General features: G+C 40.7%; 1 protein-coding gene across 10 annotated transcripts in view; it reads left to right on the forward strand.

Moving 5' to 3' along the window:
* The window catches only part of jmjd1cb (jumonji domain containing 1Cb), a 242200-nt gene that overhangs the window by 51422 nt on the left and 174714 nt on the right, over positions 1–16064 (forward strand). For all 10 annotated transcript variants that reach the window (XR_016491190.1, XM_090217898.1, XM_090217894.1 and 7 more), the window contains exon 2: positions 1366–1542. Coding sequence is in view for 9 of the 10 variants with exons in the window: in XM_090217898.1 (XP_090074024.1) it covers positions 1366–1542 (177 nt within the window). In the remaining variant the exon portion in view is untranslated. The remainder of the gene's footprint in view (positions 1–1365; positions 1543–16064) is intronic.

The following is a 16064-nucleotide window of genomic DNA, read 5'->3' on the forward strand; positions in this document are numbered from 1 at the left end:
TCTGAGGGTTTAGACAGTAATATCTACTAGTTGTATTGAATGCTGTCTGTCTGAGGGTTTAGACAGTAATATCTACTAGTTGTATTGAACGCTGTCTGTCTGAGGGTTTAGACAGTAATATCTACTAGTTGTATTGAACGCTGTCTGTCTGAGGGTTTAGACAGTAATATCTACTAGTTGTATTGAACGCTGTCTGTCTGAGGGTTTAGACAGTAATATCTACTAGTTGTATTGAACGCTGTCTGTCTGAGGGTTTAGACAGTAATATCTACTAGTTGTATTGAACGCTGTCTGTCTGAGGGTTTAGACAGTAATATCTACTAGTTGTATTGAACGCTGTCTGTCTGAGGGTTTAGACAGTAATATCTACTAGTTGTATTGAACGCTGTCTGTCTGGGGGTTTAGACAGTAATATCTACTAGTTGTATTGAATGCTGTCTGTCTGAGGGTTTAGACAGTAATATCTACTAGTTGTATTGAACGCTGTCTGTCTGGGGGTTTAGACAGTAATATCTACTAGTTGTATTGAACGCTGTCTGTCTGAGGGTTTAGACAGTAATATCTACTAGTTGTATTGAATGCTGTCTGTCTGAGGGTTTAGACAGTAATATCTACTAGTTGTATTGAACGCTGTCTGAGGGTTTAGACAGTAATATCTACTAGTTGTATTGAATGCTGTCTGTCTGAGGGTTTAGACAGTAATATCTACTAGTTGTATTGAATGCTGTCTGTCTGAGGGTTTAGACAGTAATATCTACTAGGTGTATTGAACGCTGTCTGTCTGAGGGTTTAGACAGTAATATCTACTAGTTGTATTGAACGCTGTCTGTCTGAGGGTTTAGACAGTAATATCTACTAGTTGTATTGAACGCTGTCTGTCTGAGGGTTTAGACAGTAATATCTACTAGTTGTATTGAACGCTGTCTGTCTGGGGGTTTAGACAGTAATATCTACTAGTTGTATTGAACGCTGTCTGTCTGAGGGTTTAGACAGTAATATCTACTAGTTGTATTGAACGCTGTCTGTCTGAGGGTTTTGACAGTAATATCTACTAGTTGTATTGAATGCTGTCTGTCTGAGGGTTTTGACAGTAATATCTACTAGTTGTATTGAAAGCTGGAGTTGACGTTTATGGACTTGATTGTATCCTCTTTTCAATATGAAAACGTGAACACTATCTCAAACTCTGTCAGTCTACTGACCTCTCGTCCGTGGTGGGAAAGGTCATGTGAAACAACCAACTGCAGAATGGGTTGTTATCCCTCTGTGTACACACACACACACACACACACACACACACACACACACACACACACCCTCTCTGTGTACACCCATGAACTCACCCCCTCTCCTCTCTCCTCCCAGGTGTACGTGGAGTTTGATGACCTGGAGTGGGAGAAGCGTGAGTGGGTGAAAGTGTACGAGGACTTCCAGGTGTTCCTGCTGGAGCAGCAGCTGGTATGGGCCAAGAGGAGAGAGGGCACCCTGCTGGTGGAGAACCCCCAGGGGACTAAAGACAAGCACATCCAGTGGCCAGCTCTGGTAAGGACTGATCCAGCTGTCTTCCATAGTGCCTTATCTCCCTGGACTCAGAACATCTGATGTTACTGTAGCTCTCTCTGCATTGATCTCAGCACTCTCTCCATTACCTAGACCCACTGAGGATTACCATGGTAACAAGGATTATAGATCTGTGGGACATAGGATTACAATGATTCTGTTTCTGTGGTGTGGGACATAGGATTACAATGATTCTGTGGTGTGTGGGGGGGTGTATCTTTCTGAGCACCTAGTGAAGTGATAGAGGGGGGTGTCTTTCTGAGCACCTAGTGAAGTGATAGAGGGGGTCGTGTCTAGATATACATCCTGGTTGTATGGTGAATGGATTAGAATGGGTTGTGTCTAGATATACATCCTGGTTGTATGGTGAATGGGTTGTGTCTAGATACAGTGCCTTGCGAAAGTATTCGGCCCCCTTGAACTTTGCGGCCTTTTGCCACATTTCAGGCTTCAAACATAAAGATATAAAACTGTATTTTTTTGTGAAGAATCAACAACAAGTGGGACACAATCATGAAGTGGAACGACATTTATTGGATATTTCAAACTTTTTTAACAAATCAAAAACAGAAAAATTGGGCGTGCAAAATTATTCAGCCCCTTTACTTTCAGTGCAGCAAACTCTCTCCAGAAGTTCAGTGAGGATCTCTGAATGATCCAATGTTGACCTAAATGACTAATGATGATAAAAACAATCCACCTGTGTGTAATCAAGTCTCCGTATAAATGCACCTGCACTGTGATAGTCTCAGAGGTCTGTTAAAAGCGCAGAGAGCATCATGAAGAACAAGGAACACACCAGGCAGGTCCGAAATACTGTTGTGAAGAAGTTTAAAGCCGGATTTGGATACAAAAATATTTCCCAAGCTTTAAACATCCCAAGGAGCACTGTGCAAGCGATAATATTGAAATGGAAGGAGTATCAGACCACTGCAAATCTACCAAGACCTGGCCGTACCTCTAAACTTTCAGCTCATGCAAGGAGAAGACTGATCAGAGATGCAGCCAAGAGGCCCATGATCACTCTGGAAGAACTGCAGAGATCTACAGCTGAGGTGGGAGACTCTGTCCATAGGACAACAATCAGTCATATATTGCACAAATCTGGCCTTTATGGAAGAGTGGCAAGAAGAAAGCCATTTCTTAAAGATATCCATAAAAAGTGTTGTTTAAAATTTGCCACAAGCCACCTGGGAGACACACCAAACATGTGGAAGAAGGTGCTCTGGTCAGATGAAACCAAAATTTAACTTTTTGGCAACAATGCAAAACGTTATGTTTGGTGTAAAAGCAACACAGCTCATCACCCTGAACACACCATCCCCACTGTCAAACATGGTGGTGGCAGCATCATGGTTTGGGCCTGCTTTTCTTCAGCAGGGACAGGGAAGATGTTTAAAATTGATGGGAACAATGATGGAGCCAAATACAGGACCATTCTGGAAGAAAACCTGATGGAGTCTGCAAAAGACCTGAGACTGGGACAGAGATTTGTCTTCCAACAAGACAATGATCCAATTTACAATGGAATGGTTCAAAAATAAACATATCCAGGTGTTAGAATGGCCAAGTCAAAGTCTAGACCTGAATCCAATCGAGAATCTGTGGAAAGAACTGGAAACTGCTGTTCACAAATGCTCTCTATCCAACCTCACTGAGCTCGAGCTGTTTTGCAAGGAGGAATGGGAAAAAAATGTCAGTCTCTCGATGTGCAAAACTGATAGAGACATACCCCAAGCGACTTACAGCTGTAATCGCAGCAAAAGGTGGCGCTACAAAGTATTAACTTAAGGGGGCTGAATAATTTTGCACGCCCAATTTTTCAGTTTTTGATTTGTTAAAAAAGTTTGAAATATCCAATAAATGTCGTCCCACTTCATGATTGTGTCCCACTTGTTGTTGATTCTTCACAAAAAAATACAGTTATATATTTTTATGTTTGAAGCCTGAAATGCGGCAAAAGGTCGCAAAGTTCAAGGGGGCCGAATACTTTCGCAAGGCACTGTATACATCCTGGTTGTATGGTGAATGGGTTAGAATGGGTCGTGTCTGTAGATACACATCCTGGTTGTATGGTGAATGGGTTGTGTCTGTAGATACACATCCTGGTTGTATGGTGAATGGGTCGTGTCTAGATATACATCCTGGTTGTATGGTGAATGGGTCGTGTCTAGATACACATCCTGGTTGTATGGTGAATGGGTCGTGTCTAGATATACATCCTGGTTGTATGGTGAATGGGTCGTGTCTAGATATACATTCTGGTTGTATGGTGAATGGGTCGTGTCTAGATATACATCATGGTTGTATGGTGAATGGGTTAGAATGGGTCGTGTCTGTAGATATACATCCTGGTTGTATGGTGAATGGGTTGTGTCTAGATATACATCCTGGTTGTATGGTGAATGGGTCGTGTCTAGATATACATCCTGGTTGTATGGTGAATGGATTAGAATGGGTCGTGTCTAGATATACATCCTGGTTGTATGGTGAATGGGTCGTGTCTAGATATACATCGTGGTTGTATGGTGAATGGGTCGTGTCTAGATATACATCCTGGTTGTATGGTGAATGGATTAGAATGGGTCGTGTCTAGATATACATCCTGGTTGTATGGTGAATGGGTCGTGTCTAGATATACATCGTGGTTGTATGGTGAATGGGTCGTGTCTAGATATACATCCTGGTTGTATGGTGAATGGATTAGAATGGGTCGTGTCTAGATATACATCCTGGTTGTATGGTGAATGGGTTAGAATGGGTCGTGTCTAGATATACATCGTGGTTGTATGGTGAATGGGTCGTGTCTAGATATACATCCTGGTTGTATGGTGAATGGGTCGTGTCTAGATATACATCCTGGTTGTATGGTGAATGGGTTAGAATGGGTCGTGTCTAGATATACATCCTGGTTGTATGGTGAATGGTTTAGAATGGGTTGTCTAGATAATCATCCTGGTTGTATGGTGAATGGGTTAGAATGGGTCGTGTCTAGATATACATCCTGGTTTTATGGTGAATGGGTTAGAATGGGTCGTGTCTAGATATACATCCTGGTTGTATGGTGAATGGGTTAGAATGGGTCGTGTCTAGATATACATCCTGGTTGTATGGTGAATGGGTCGTGTCTAGATATACATCGTGGTTGTATGGTGAATGGGTCGTGTCTAGATATACATCCTGGTTGTATGGTGAATGGATTAGAATGGGTCGTGTCTAGATATACATCCTGGTTGTATGGTGAATGGGTTAGAATGGGTCGTGTCTAGATATACATCCTGGTTGTATGGTGAATGGGTCGTGTCTAGATATACATCGTGGTTGTATGGTGAATGGGTCGTGTCTAGATATACATCCTGGTTGTATGGTGAATGGATTAGAATGGGTCGTGTCTAGATATACATCCTGGTTGTATGGTGAATGGGTTAGAATGGGTCGTGTCTAGATATACATCCTGGTTGTATGGTGAATGGGTCGTGTCTAGATATACATCCTGGTTGTATGGTGAATGGGTTAGAATGGGTCGTGTCTAGATATACATCCTGGTTGTATGGTGAATGGGTCGTGTCTAGATACACATCCTGGTTGTATGGTGAATGGGTCGTGTCTAGATATACATCCTGGTTGTATGGTGAATGGGTCGTGTCTAGATATACATTCTGGTTGTATGGTGAATGGGTCGTGTCTAGATATACATCATGGTTGTATGGTGAATGGGTTAGAATGGGTCGTGTCTGTAGATATACATCCTGGTTGTATGGTGAATGGGTTGTGTCTAGATATACATCCTGGTTGTATGGTGAATGGGTCGTGTCTAGATATACATCCTGGTTGTATGGTGAATGGGTCGTGTCTAGATATACATCGTGGTTGTATGGTGAATGGGTCGTGTCTAGATATACATCCTGGTTGTATGGTGAATGGGTTAGAATGGGTCGTGTCTAGATATACATCCTGGTTGTATGGTGAATGGGTCGTGTCTAGATATACATCCTGGTTGTATGGTGAATGGATTAGAATGGGTCGTGTCTAGATATACATCCTGGTTGTATGGTGAATGGGTCGTTTCTAGATATACATCGTGGTTGTATGGTGAATGGGTCGTGTCTAGATATACATCCTGGTTGTATGGTGAATGGATTAGAATGGGTCGTGTCTAGATATACATCCTGGTTGTATGGTGAATGGGTTAGAATGGGTCGTGTCTAGATATACATCCTGGTTGTATGGTGAATGGGTCGTGTCTAGATATACATCGTGGTTGTATGGTGAATGGGTCGTGTCTAGATATACATCCTGGTTGTATGGTGAATGGATTAGAATGGGTCGTGTCTAGATATACATCCTGGTTGTATGGTGAATGGGTCGTGTCTAGATATACATCCTGGTTGTATGGTGAATGGGTCGTGTCTAGATATACATCCTGGTTGTATGGTGAATGGGTTAGAATGGGTCGTGTCTAGATATACATCCTGGTTGTATGGTGAATGGGTCGTGTCTAGATATACATCCTGGTTGTATGGTGAATGGGTCGTGTCTAGATATACATCCTGGTTGTATGGTGAATGGGTTAGAATGGGTCGTGTCTAGATATACATCCTGGTTGTATGGTGAATGGTTTAGAATGGGTTGTCTAGATAATCATCCTGGTTGTATGGTGAATGGGTTAGAATGGGTCGTGTCTAGATATACATCCTGGTTTTATGGTGAATGGGTTAGAATGGGTCGTGTCTAGATATACATCCTGGTTGTATGGTGAATGGGTTAGAATGGGTCGTGTCTAGATATACATCCTGGTTGTATGGTGAATGGGTCGTGTCTAGATATACATCCTGGTTGTATGGTGAATGGGTCGTGTCTAGATATACATCCTGGTTGTATGGTGAATGGATTAGAATGGGTCGTGTCTAGATATACATCCTGGTTGTATGGTGAATGGGTCGTGTCTAGATATACATCCTGGTTGTATGGTGAATGGGTCGTGTCTAGATATACATCGTGGTTGTATGGTGAATGGGTCGTGTCTAGATATACATCCTGGTTGTATGGTGAATGGGTTAGAATGGGTCGTGTCTAGATATACATCCTGGTTGTATGGTGAATGGTTTAGAATGGGTTGTCTAGATAATCATCCTGGTTGTATGGTGAATGGGTTAGAATGGGTCGTGTCTAGATATACATCCTGGTTTTATGGCGAATGGGTTAGAATGGGTCGTGTCTAGATATACATCCTGGTTGTATGGTGAATGGGTTAGAATGGGTCGTGTCTAGATATACATCCTGGTTGTATGGTGAATGGGTCGTGTCTAGATAGATCTAGATATACATCCTGGTTGTATGGTGAATGGGTTAGAATGGGTCGTGTCTGTAGATATACATCCTGGTTGTATGGTGAATGGGTCGTGTCTGGATATACATCCTGGTTGTATGGTGAATGGGTTAGAATGGGTCGTGTCTAGATATACATCCTGGTTGTATGGTGAATGGGTTAGAATGGGTCGTGCCTGTAGATTTAATTGAAGGATTCATAAACATGGTGCAGATCACGTATATAAATCTAACCCCAAAACCAAAAAGGTTCAAGAACAAGACATAAATATTCCCACTCTAAGCGGTCAAAGGCTTTCTCTGCATCTAATGATGACACAGCAGACGGGGTATCCAGACGGGAATCCTCGACAACCACACGGAACAGGCGGCGCCCTATCGGCTGCCTGACGACCCTTAATAAACCCTGTTTGGTTTGGCTGTATGAGCTTGGTAATAACTTTCTCTAAGCCCGGGACTAGAACCTGGTCTTAATAAACCCTGTTTGGTCTGGATGTATGAGCTTGGTAATAACTTTCTCTAAACGCGGGACTAGAACGTGGGCATACATCTTCATTTCTGTTCCGATTTAAACTGATTGACTGAAAATTGGCACAATTTGTGAGGTCTTTTCCTTTCTTAGGGGATATCGTAGCTGCGTTGATGTCTCTGTGGATTTGTCCTTTTTCAAAAGCGATATTAAGTGATTGAAGAATAACTGGTCCGAGCTCATCCCAAACTACTTCAGGAGGTTTTCCATCAATACCAGATGTTAATCTATCTCCATATTTAATAGAGCAGCTCAGATGAAGGGACCGATTCCTCTAATGAAACTGTGTCCTCTTGACAGAGTTTGGGGAAACGGAAGGTTCTCCAGAAACGGTAGACGTTTGACTTCAGATTGTTGTAGAGTGAGGCCGGGTGCTGCAGACTGTTCCAGTGCCCCCTCGTTGATTTTATATGATACAAGTCTAGGTCCAAGAGGTTTCTAAACAGTTAATCAAATGGCTACCCAGACTATTTGCATTGACCCCCCCCCCCCCCCCCCCCACCCACCAATATGCTGCTACTACTCTGTTATCTATGCATAGTCACTTTAACTCTACCTACATGTACATGACCTCAATTACCTCAACTAACCGGTGCCTCCGCACATTGATTCTGTACCAGTACCACCAGTATACAGCCCCGCTATTGTTATTTTACTGCTGCTCTTTAATTATTGTTTCCTTTTATTTTTGGGGGGGGCATTTTTTAAACTGCATTGTTGGTTAAGGGCTCGTAAGTGAGCATTTCAATGGAGGTGAATGCCTGTTGTATTCGGCGCATGTGACAAATTATTTGATATATGTTGAAGATGGTGGGGCTTAAGCTGCATCCTGTTTCACCCCACGGCCCTGTGGGAAGAAGTGTGTCTTTGCCAATTTTAACTGCACACATGTACATGGATTTTAGAATGTATGTTTTTCACCAGCACCACTTTCCATCAATTTGTATAGCAAACCCTCATGTCAATTTGTATAGCAAACCCTCATGTCAATTTGTATAGCAAACCCTCATGTCAAATTGTATAGCAAACCCTCATGTCAATTTGTATAGCAAACCCTCATGTCAAATTGTATAGCAAACCCTCATGTCAATTTGTATTGCAAACCCTCATGTCAAATTGTATAGCAAACCCTCATGTCAAATTGTAAAGCAAACCCTCATGTCAAATTGTATAGCAAACCCTCATGTCAAATTGTATAGCAAACCCTCATGTCAAATTGTATAGCAAACCCTCATGTCAATTTGTATAGCAAACCCTCATGTCAATTTGTATAGCAAACCCTCATGTCAATTTGTATAGCAAACCCTCATGTCAATTTGTATAGCAAACCTTCATGTCAAATTGTATAGCAAACCCTCATGTCAAATTGTATAGCAAACCCTCATGTCAATTTGTATAGCAAACCCTCATGTCAATTTGTATAGCAAACCCTCATGTCAATTTGTATAGCAAACCCTCATGTCAAATTGTATAGCAAACCCTCATGTCAAATTGTATAGCAAACCCTCATGTCAAATTGTATACCAAACCCTCATGTCAAATTGTATTGCAAACCCTCATGTCAAATTGTATAGCAAACCCTCATGTCAAATTGTATAGCAAACCCTCATGTCAAATTGTATAGCAAACCCTCATGTCAAATTGTATAGCAAACCCTCATGTCAAATTGTATAGCAAACCCTCATGTAAATTTGTATAGCAAACCCTCATGTCAAATTGATTCAAATGCTTTTTTGAAATCAACAAAGAATGAGAAGACTTTGCCTTTGTTTTGGTTTGTTTGTCAATTAGTGTGCAGGGTGAATACGTGGTCTGTTGTACGATAATTTGGTAAAAAGCCAATTGGACATTTTCTCAGTACATTGTTTTCGCCGAGGAAATGTACGAGTCTGCTGTTAATAATAATGCAGAGGATTTCCCCAAGGTTGCTGTTGACGCATATCCCACGGTAGTTATTGGTGTCAAATTGGTCTACTTTTGTGAATTGGGGTGATCAGTCCTTGGTTCCAAATATTGGGGAAGATGCCAGAGCTGAGGATGATGTCAGACAACAAATTCCAATTGTCTAAATATAAACTCTGTATAATTTTTCATTTCATTGAGGATATGATTCAGGATGATGTTAATGAGTATACGTTTAGCCAAATGGAATTTGTTGTCTGTATATTTAATCATTTCATTAAGGATACCATCATCACCACAGGTCTTTTAGGGTTGGAGGGGTTGTATTTTGTCCTGTAGTTCATTCAAGGTAATTGGAGAAAACAGTGGGTTCTGGTCTTTAATAGTTGATTCTAAGATGTGTATATGTTTTTGTTCTATGTTATAAAGCCAGAAAGATTGGAGAAGTGCTTTACATCTCCATTACATCTCAATTTTGGATAGATAACTCTTCGTGTTGTGTGTGTTCCGATTCTACCAGAAGTGATTTGTCTATGGATTCTTCAATTACGTTGAGCTGATCTCTGATGTGCTGTTCCTTCTTTTTCCGTAGTGTATTTCTGTATTGTTTTAGTGATTCACCATAGTGACGGCGTAGACTCAGGTTTTCTGGGTCTCTATGTTTTTGGTTGGGCAGGTTTCTACACTTCTTTCTTAGGTTTTTGTATTCTTCATCAAACCGTTTGTCATTGTTATTTTTCTTTGGTTTTCTGTTTGATATTTTTTGGTTTGATAGAGGTCAAATATTCTGTTTAGGTTTTCTACTGGCAAGTTCACACCTTCACTATTATAGTGAAATGTTTTGTCCAGGAAGTTGTCTGAAAGGGGTTGAATTTGTTGTTGCCTAATTGTTTTTTGGTATGTTTCCACATTACTTTCCTTCCATCTATAGCATTTCTTAATATTATTCAGTTCCTTTGTCTTTGATGCCTCATGACGGAGTATTGCTCTGTTCTAGTAGACTGTGATTTTGCTGTGATCTGATCGGGGTGTCAGTGGGTTTGACTGTGAATGCTCTGAGAGACTCTGGGTCTCTCTCTCTTTCTCTCTCTCCTATTAATTAGTCTGGAGCCTGTGACTCCCAGCCCGTCTGCCCTGGCAAGGGGAGGAGAGCACAGAGTTGGCTTTAAACCTAATGGAGGCTTGGTCTTGCACTCCGGGTTGGCCGTCTGCCTGCTGGTTCAGAACAGGGCTCATTTTAACATGTTTAAGCTTTCGTGTTGGAGTCTAGGCAGAACACAGGAAAGGAAAAGTGGAAGTAATGTCATGTCATCTTATTGTTAGTAATAGAGAATAGATCTATGTCATGTCATCTTATTGTTAGTAGTAGAGAATATATCTATGTCATGTCATCTTATTGTTAGTAGTAGAGAATAGATCTATGTCATGTCATCTTATTGTTAGTAGTAGAGAATAGATCTATGTCATGTCATCTTATTGTTAGTAGTAGAGAATAGATCTATGTCATGTCATCTTATTGTTACTAATAGAGAATAGATCTATGTCATGTCATCTTATTGTTAGTAATAGAGAATAGATCTATGTCATGTCATCTTATTGTTAGTAGTAGAGAATAGATCTATGTCATGTCATCTTATTGTTACTAATAGAGAATAGATCTATGTCATGGCATCGTATTGTTAGTAATAGAGAATAGATCTATGTCATGTCATCTTATTGTTAGTAGTAGTGAATAGATCTATGTCATGTCATCTTATTGTTAGTAGTAGAGAATAGATCTATGTCATGTCATCTTATTGTTAGTAGTAGAGAATAGATCTATGTCATGTCATCTTATTGTTACTAATAGAGAATAGATCTATGTCATGGCATCGTATTGTTAGTAATAGAGAATAGATCTATATCATGTCATCTTATTGTTAGTAGTACAGAATATATATGTCATCTTATTGTTAGTAGTAGAGAATAGATCTATGTCATCTTATTGTTAGTAGTAGAGAATAGATCTATGTCATCTTATTGTTAGTAGTAGAGAATAGATCTATGTCATGTCATCTTATTGTTAGTAGTAGAGAATAGATCTATGTCATGTCATCTTATTGTTAGTAGTAGAGAATAGATCTATGTCATGTCATCTTATTGTTAGTAGTACAGAATAGATCTATGTTGTGTGCTCTTATTGTTAGTAGTAGAGAATAGATAATCTTATTGTTAGTAGTAGAGAATAGATAATCTTATTGTTAGTAGTAGAGAATAGATCTATGTCATGTCATCTTATTGTTAGTAGTAGAGAATAGATCTATGTCATGTCATCTTATTGTTAGTAGTACAGAATAGATCTATGTTGTGTGCTCTTATTGTTAGTAGTAGAGAATAGATAATCTTATTGTTAGTAGTAGAGAATAGATAATCTTATTGTTAGTAGTAGAGAATAGATCTATGTCATGTCATCTTATTGTTAGTAGTAGAGAATAGATCTATGTCATGTCATCTTATTGTTAGTAGTAGAGAATAGATCTATGTCATGTCATCTTATTGTTAGTAGTAGAGAATAGATCATGTTATTGTTAGTAGTAGAGAATAGATCTATGTCATGTCATCTTATTGTTAGTAGTAGAGAATAGATCTATGTCATGTCATCTTATTGTTAGTAGTAGAGAATAGATCATCTTATTGTTAGTAGTAGAGAATAGATCATCTTATTGTTAGTAGTAGAGAATAGATCTATGTCATGTCATCTTATTGTTAGTAGTAGAGAATAGATCTATGTCATGTCATCTTATTGTTAGTAGTAGAGAATAGATCTATGTTATGTGATCTTATTGTTAGTAGTAGAGAATAGATCTATGTCATATCATCCTATTGTTAGTAGTAGAGAATAGATCATCTTATTGTTAGTAGTAGAGAATAGATCTATGTCATGTCATCTTATTGTTAGTAGTAGAGAATAGATCATCTTATTGTTAGTAGTAGAGAATAGATAATCTTATTGTTAGTAGTAGAGAATAGATCTATGTCATCTTATTGTTAGTAATAGAGAATAGATCTATGTCATCTTATTGTTAGTAGTAGAGAATAGATCATCTTATTGTTAGTAATAGAGAATAGATCTATGTCATGTCATCTTATTGTTAGTAGTAGAGAATAGATCTATGTCATGTCATCTTATTGTTAGTAGTAGAGAATAGATCATCTTATTGTTAGTAGTAGAGAATAGATCTATGTCATGTCATCTTATTGTTAGTAGTAGAGAATAGATCATCTTATTGTTAGTAGTAGAGAATAGATCTATGTCATGTCATCTTATTGTTAGTAGTAGAGAATAGATCATCTTATTGTTAGTAGTAGAGAATAGATCATCTTATTGTTAGTAGTAGAGAATAGATCTATGTCATCTTATTGTTAGTAGTAGAGAATAGATCTATGTCATCTTATTGTTAGTAGTAGAGAATAGATCTATGTCATGTCATCTTATTGTTAGTAGTAGAGAATAGATCATCTTATTGTTAGTAGTAGAGAATAGATCATCTTATTGTTAGTAGTAGAGAATAGATCTATGTCATGTCATCTTATTGTTAGTAGTAGAGAATAGATCTATGTCATCTTATTGTTAGTAGTAGAGAATAGATCTATGTCATGTCATCTTATTGTTAGTAGTAGAGAATAGATCTATGTCATGTCATCTTATTGTTAGTAGTAGAGAATAGATCATCTTATTGTTAGTAGTAGAGAATAGATCATCCTATTGTTAGTAGTAGAGAATAGATCTATGTCATCTTATTGTTAGTAGTAGAGAATAGATCTATGTCATGTCATCTTATTGTTAGTAGTAGAGAATAGATCTATGTCATCTTATTGTTAGTAGTAGAGAATAGATCTATGTCATGTCATCTTATTGTTAGTAGTAGAGAATAGATCTATGTCATGTCATCTTATTGTTAGTAGTAGAGAATAGATCTATGTCCTCTTATTGTTAGTAGTAGAGAATAGATCTATGTCATCTTATTGTTAGTAGTAGAGAATAGATCTATGTCATCTTATTGTTAGTAGTAGAGAATAGATCTATGTCATCTTATTGTTAGTAGTAGAGAATAGATCTATGTCATGTCATCTTATTGTTAGTAGTAGAGAATAGATCATGTTATTGTTAGTAGTAGAGAATAGATCTATGTCATCTTATTGTTAGTAGTAGAGAATAGATCTATGTCATCTTATTGTTAGTAGTAGAGAATAGATCATGTTATTGTTAGTAGTAGAGAATAGATCTATGTCCTCTTATTGTTAGTAGTAGAGAATAGATCTATGTCATCTTATTGTTAGTAGTAGAGAATAGATCTATGTCCTCTTATTGTTAGTAGTAGAGAATAGATCTATGTCATCTTATTGTTAGTAGTAGAGAATAGATCTATGTCATATCATCTTATTGTTAGTAGTAGAGAATAGATCATCTTATTGTTAGTAGTACAGAATAGATCATCTTATTGTTAGTAGTAGAGAATAGATCTATGTCATATCATCTTATTGTTAGTAGTAGAGAATAGATCTATGTCATATCATCTTATTGTTAGTAGTAGAGAATAGATCTATGTCATGTCATCTTATTGTTAGTAGTAGAGAATAGATCATCTTATTGTTAGTAGTAGAGAATAGATCATCTTATTGTTAGTAGTAGAGAATAGATCATCTTATTGTTAGTAGTAGAGAATAGATCTATGTCATCTTATTGTTAGTAGTAGAGAATAGATCTATGTCATCTTATTGTTAGTAGTAGAGAATAGATCATCTTATTGTTAGTAGTAGAGAATAGATCTATGTCATCTTATTGTTAGTAATAGAGAATAGATCTATGTCATCTTATTGTTAGTAGTAGAGAATAGATCTATGTCCTCTTATTGTTAGTAGTAGAGAATAGATCTATGTTGTGTGATCTTAGGGTTTTGCTGGCAAGGTGACACTGCTTTCAGTTAAAAAATATATGCATTTTCAAATAGTTGTGCAAACGACATTGATGATATAATCATTGGTTAAACTGTTTATTTGATGGAACCTCCGTAGGAGTTGATCAATTTGTATTGCTTTGTTGACAGAGCTGAGACTGCACAAATGAGGTTGGCTTAACGTGCTGATCAAAATATATCAACAAAGCATTTTAAATGGTTGCTTTCTGATATATACTAGACTATTTGTGTTCCGTTGTGCAGCAGACCTCATTCTAGTGAGGCGGAGAGACCGCAGCGAGTCTGAATGTGCTCAGAGCACAGCTGGACATTATTTATAGCCTTCCTTACCCTTTCATTTTTTCCATCTGACCTCATTTTGGTCCACAGAGTGCTGTCTCTGCTCTGCCTGGCATACAGCAGAGAGGACAGGAGGAGAGAGGACAGGATCACCTGAACTCTTGTCAGACAAATGAAAAACAGGCTGGTGACGGGGGAGGAAGAGAGGGTGACGGGGAGGAAGATAGGGTGACGGGGAGGAAGAGAGGGTGACGGGAGGAAGAGAGGGGGAGGGGAGGGCGACGGGGGAGGAAGAGAGGGTGACGGGGAGGAATAGAGGGTGACGGGGAGGAAGAGAGGGTGACGGGGAGGAAGAGAGGGTGACGGGGAGGAAGAGAGGGTGACGGGGAGGAAGAGAGGGTGACGGGGGAGGAAGAGAGGTGACGGGGGAGGAAGAGAGGGGGAGGGGAGGGCGACGGGGGAGGAAGAGAGGGTGACGGGGAGGAAGATAGGGTGACGGGGAGGAAGAGAGGGTGACGGGGAGGAAGAGAGGGTGACGGGAGGAAGAGGAGGGGAGGGCGACGGGGGAGGAATAGAGGGTGACGGGGAGGAAGAGAGGGTGACGGGGAGGAAGAGAGGGTGACGGGGAGGAAGAGAGGGTGACGGGAGGAAGAGAGGGGGAGGGGAGGGCGACGGGGGAGGAAGAGAGGGTGACGGGGAGGAATAGAGGGTGACGGGGAGGAAGAGAGGGTGACGGGGAGGAAGAGAGGGTGACGGGGGAGGAAGAGAGGTGACGGGGGAGGAAGAGAGGGGGAGGGGAGGGCGACGGGGGAGGAAGAGAGGGTGACGGGGAGGAAGATAGGGTGACGGGGAGGAAGAGAGGGTGACGGGAGGAAGAGGAGGGGAGGGCGACGGGGGAGGAATAGAGGGTGACGGGGAGGAAGAGAGGGTGACGGGGAGGAAGAGAGGGTGACGGGGAGGAAGAGAGGGTGACGGGGAGGAAGAGAGGGTGACGGGAGGAAGAGAGGGGGAGGGGAGGGCGACGGGGGAGGAATAGACGGTGACGGGGAGGAAGAGAGGGTGACGGGGAGGAAGAGAGGGTGACGGGGAGGAAGAGAGGGTGACGGGGGAGGAAGAGGGGTGACGGGGGAGGAAGAGAGGGGGAGGGGAGGGCGACGGGGGAGGAAGAGAGGTGACGGGGAGGAAGAGAGGGTGACGGGGAGGAAGAGAGGGTGACGGGGAGGAAGAGAGGGTGACGGGAGGAAGAGAGGGGGAGGGGAGGGCGACGGGGGAGGAAGAGAGGGTGACGGGGAGGAAGAGAGGGTGACGGGGAGGAAGAGAGGGTGACGGGGAGGAAGAGAGGGTGACGGGAGGAAGAGAGGGGGAGGGGAGGGCGACGGGGGAGGAATAGAGGGTGACGGGGAGGAAGAGAGGGTGACGGGGAGGAAGAGAGGGTGACGGGGAGGAAGAGAGGGTGACGGGGGAGGAAGAGAGGTGACGGGGGAGGAAGAGAGGGGGAGGGGAGGGCG

The sequence above is a fragment of the Oncorhynchus mykiss genome, chromosome 23 (genome assembly GCF_057628025.1).
Source record: "Oncorhynchus mykiss isolate SJ-2025 chromosome 23, ASM5762802v1, whole genome shotgun sequence".
Classification (NCBI taxonomy): domain Eukaryota; kingdom Metazoa; phylum Chordata; class Actinopteri; order Salmoniformes; family Salmonidae; genus Oncorhynchus; species Oncorhynchus mykiss.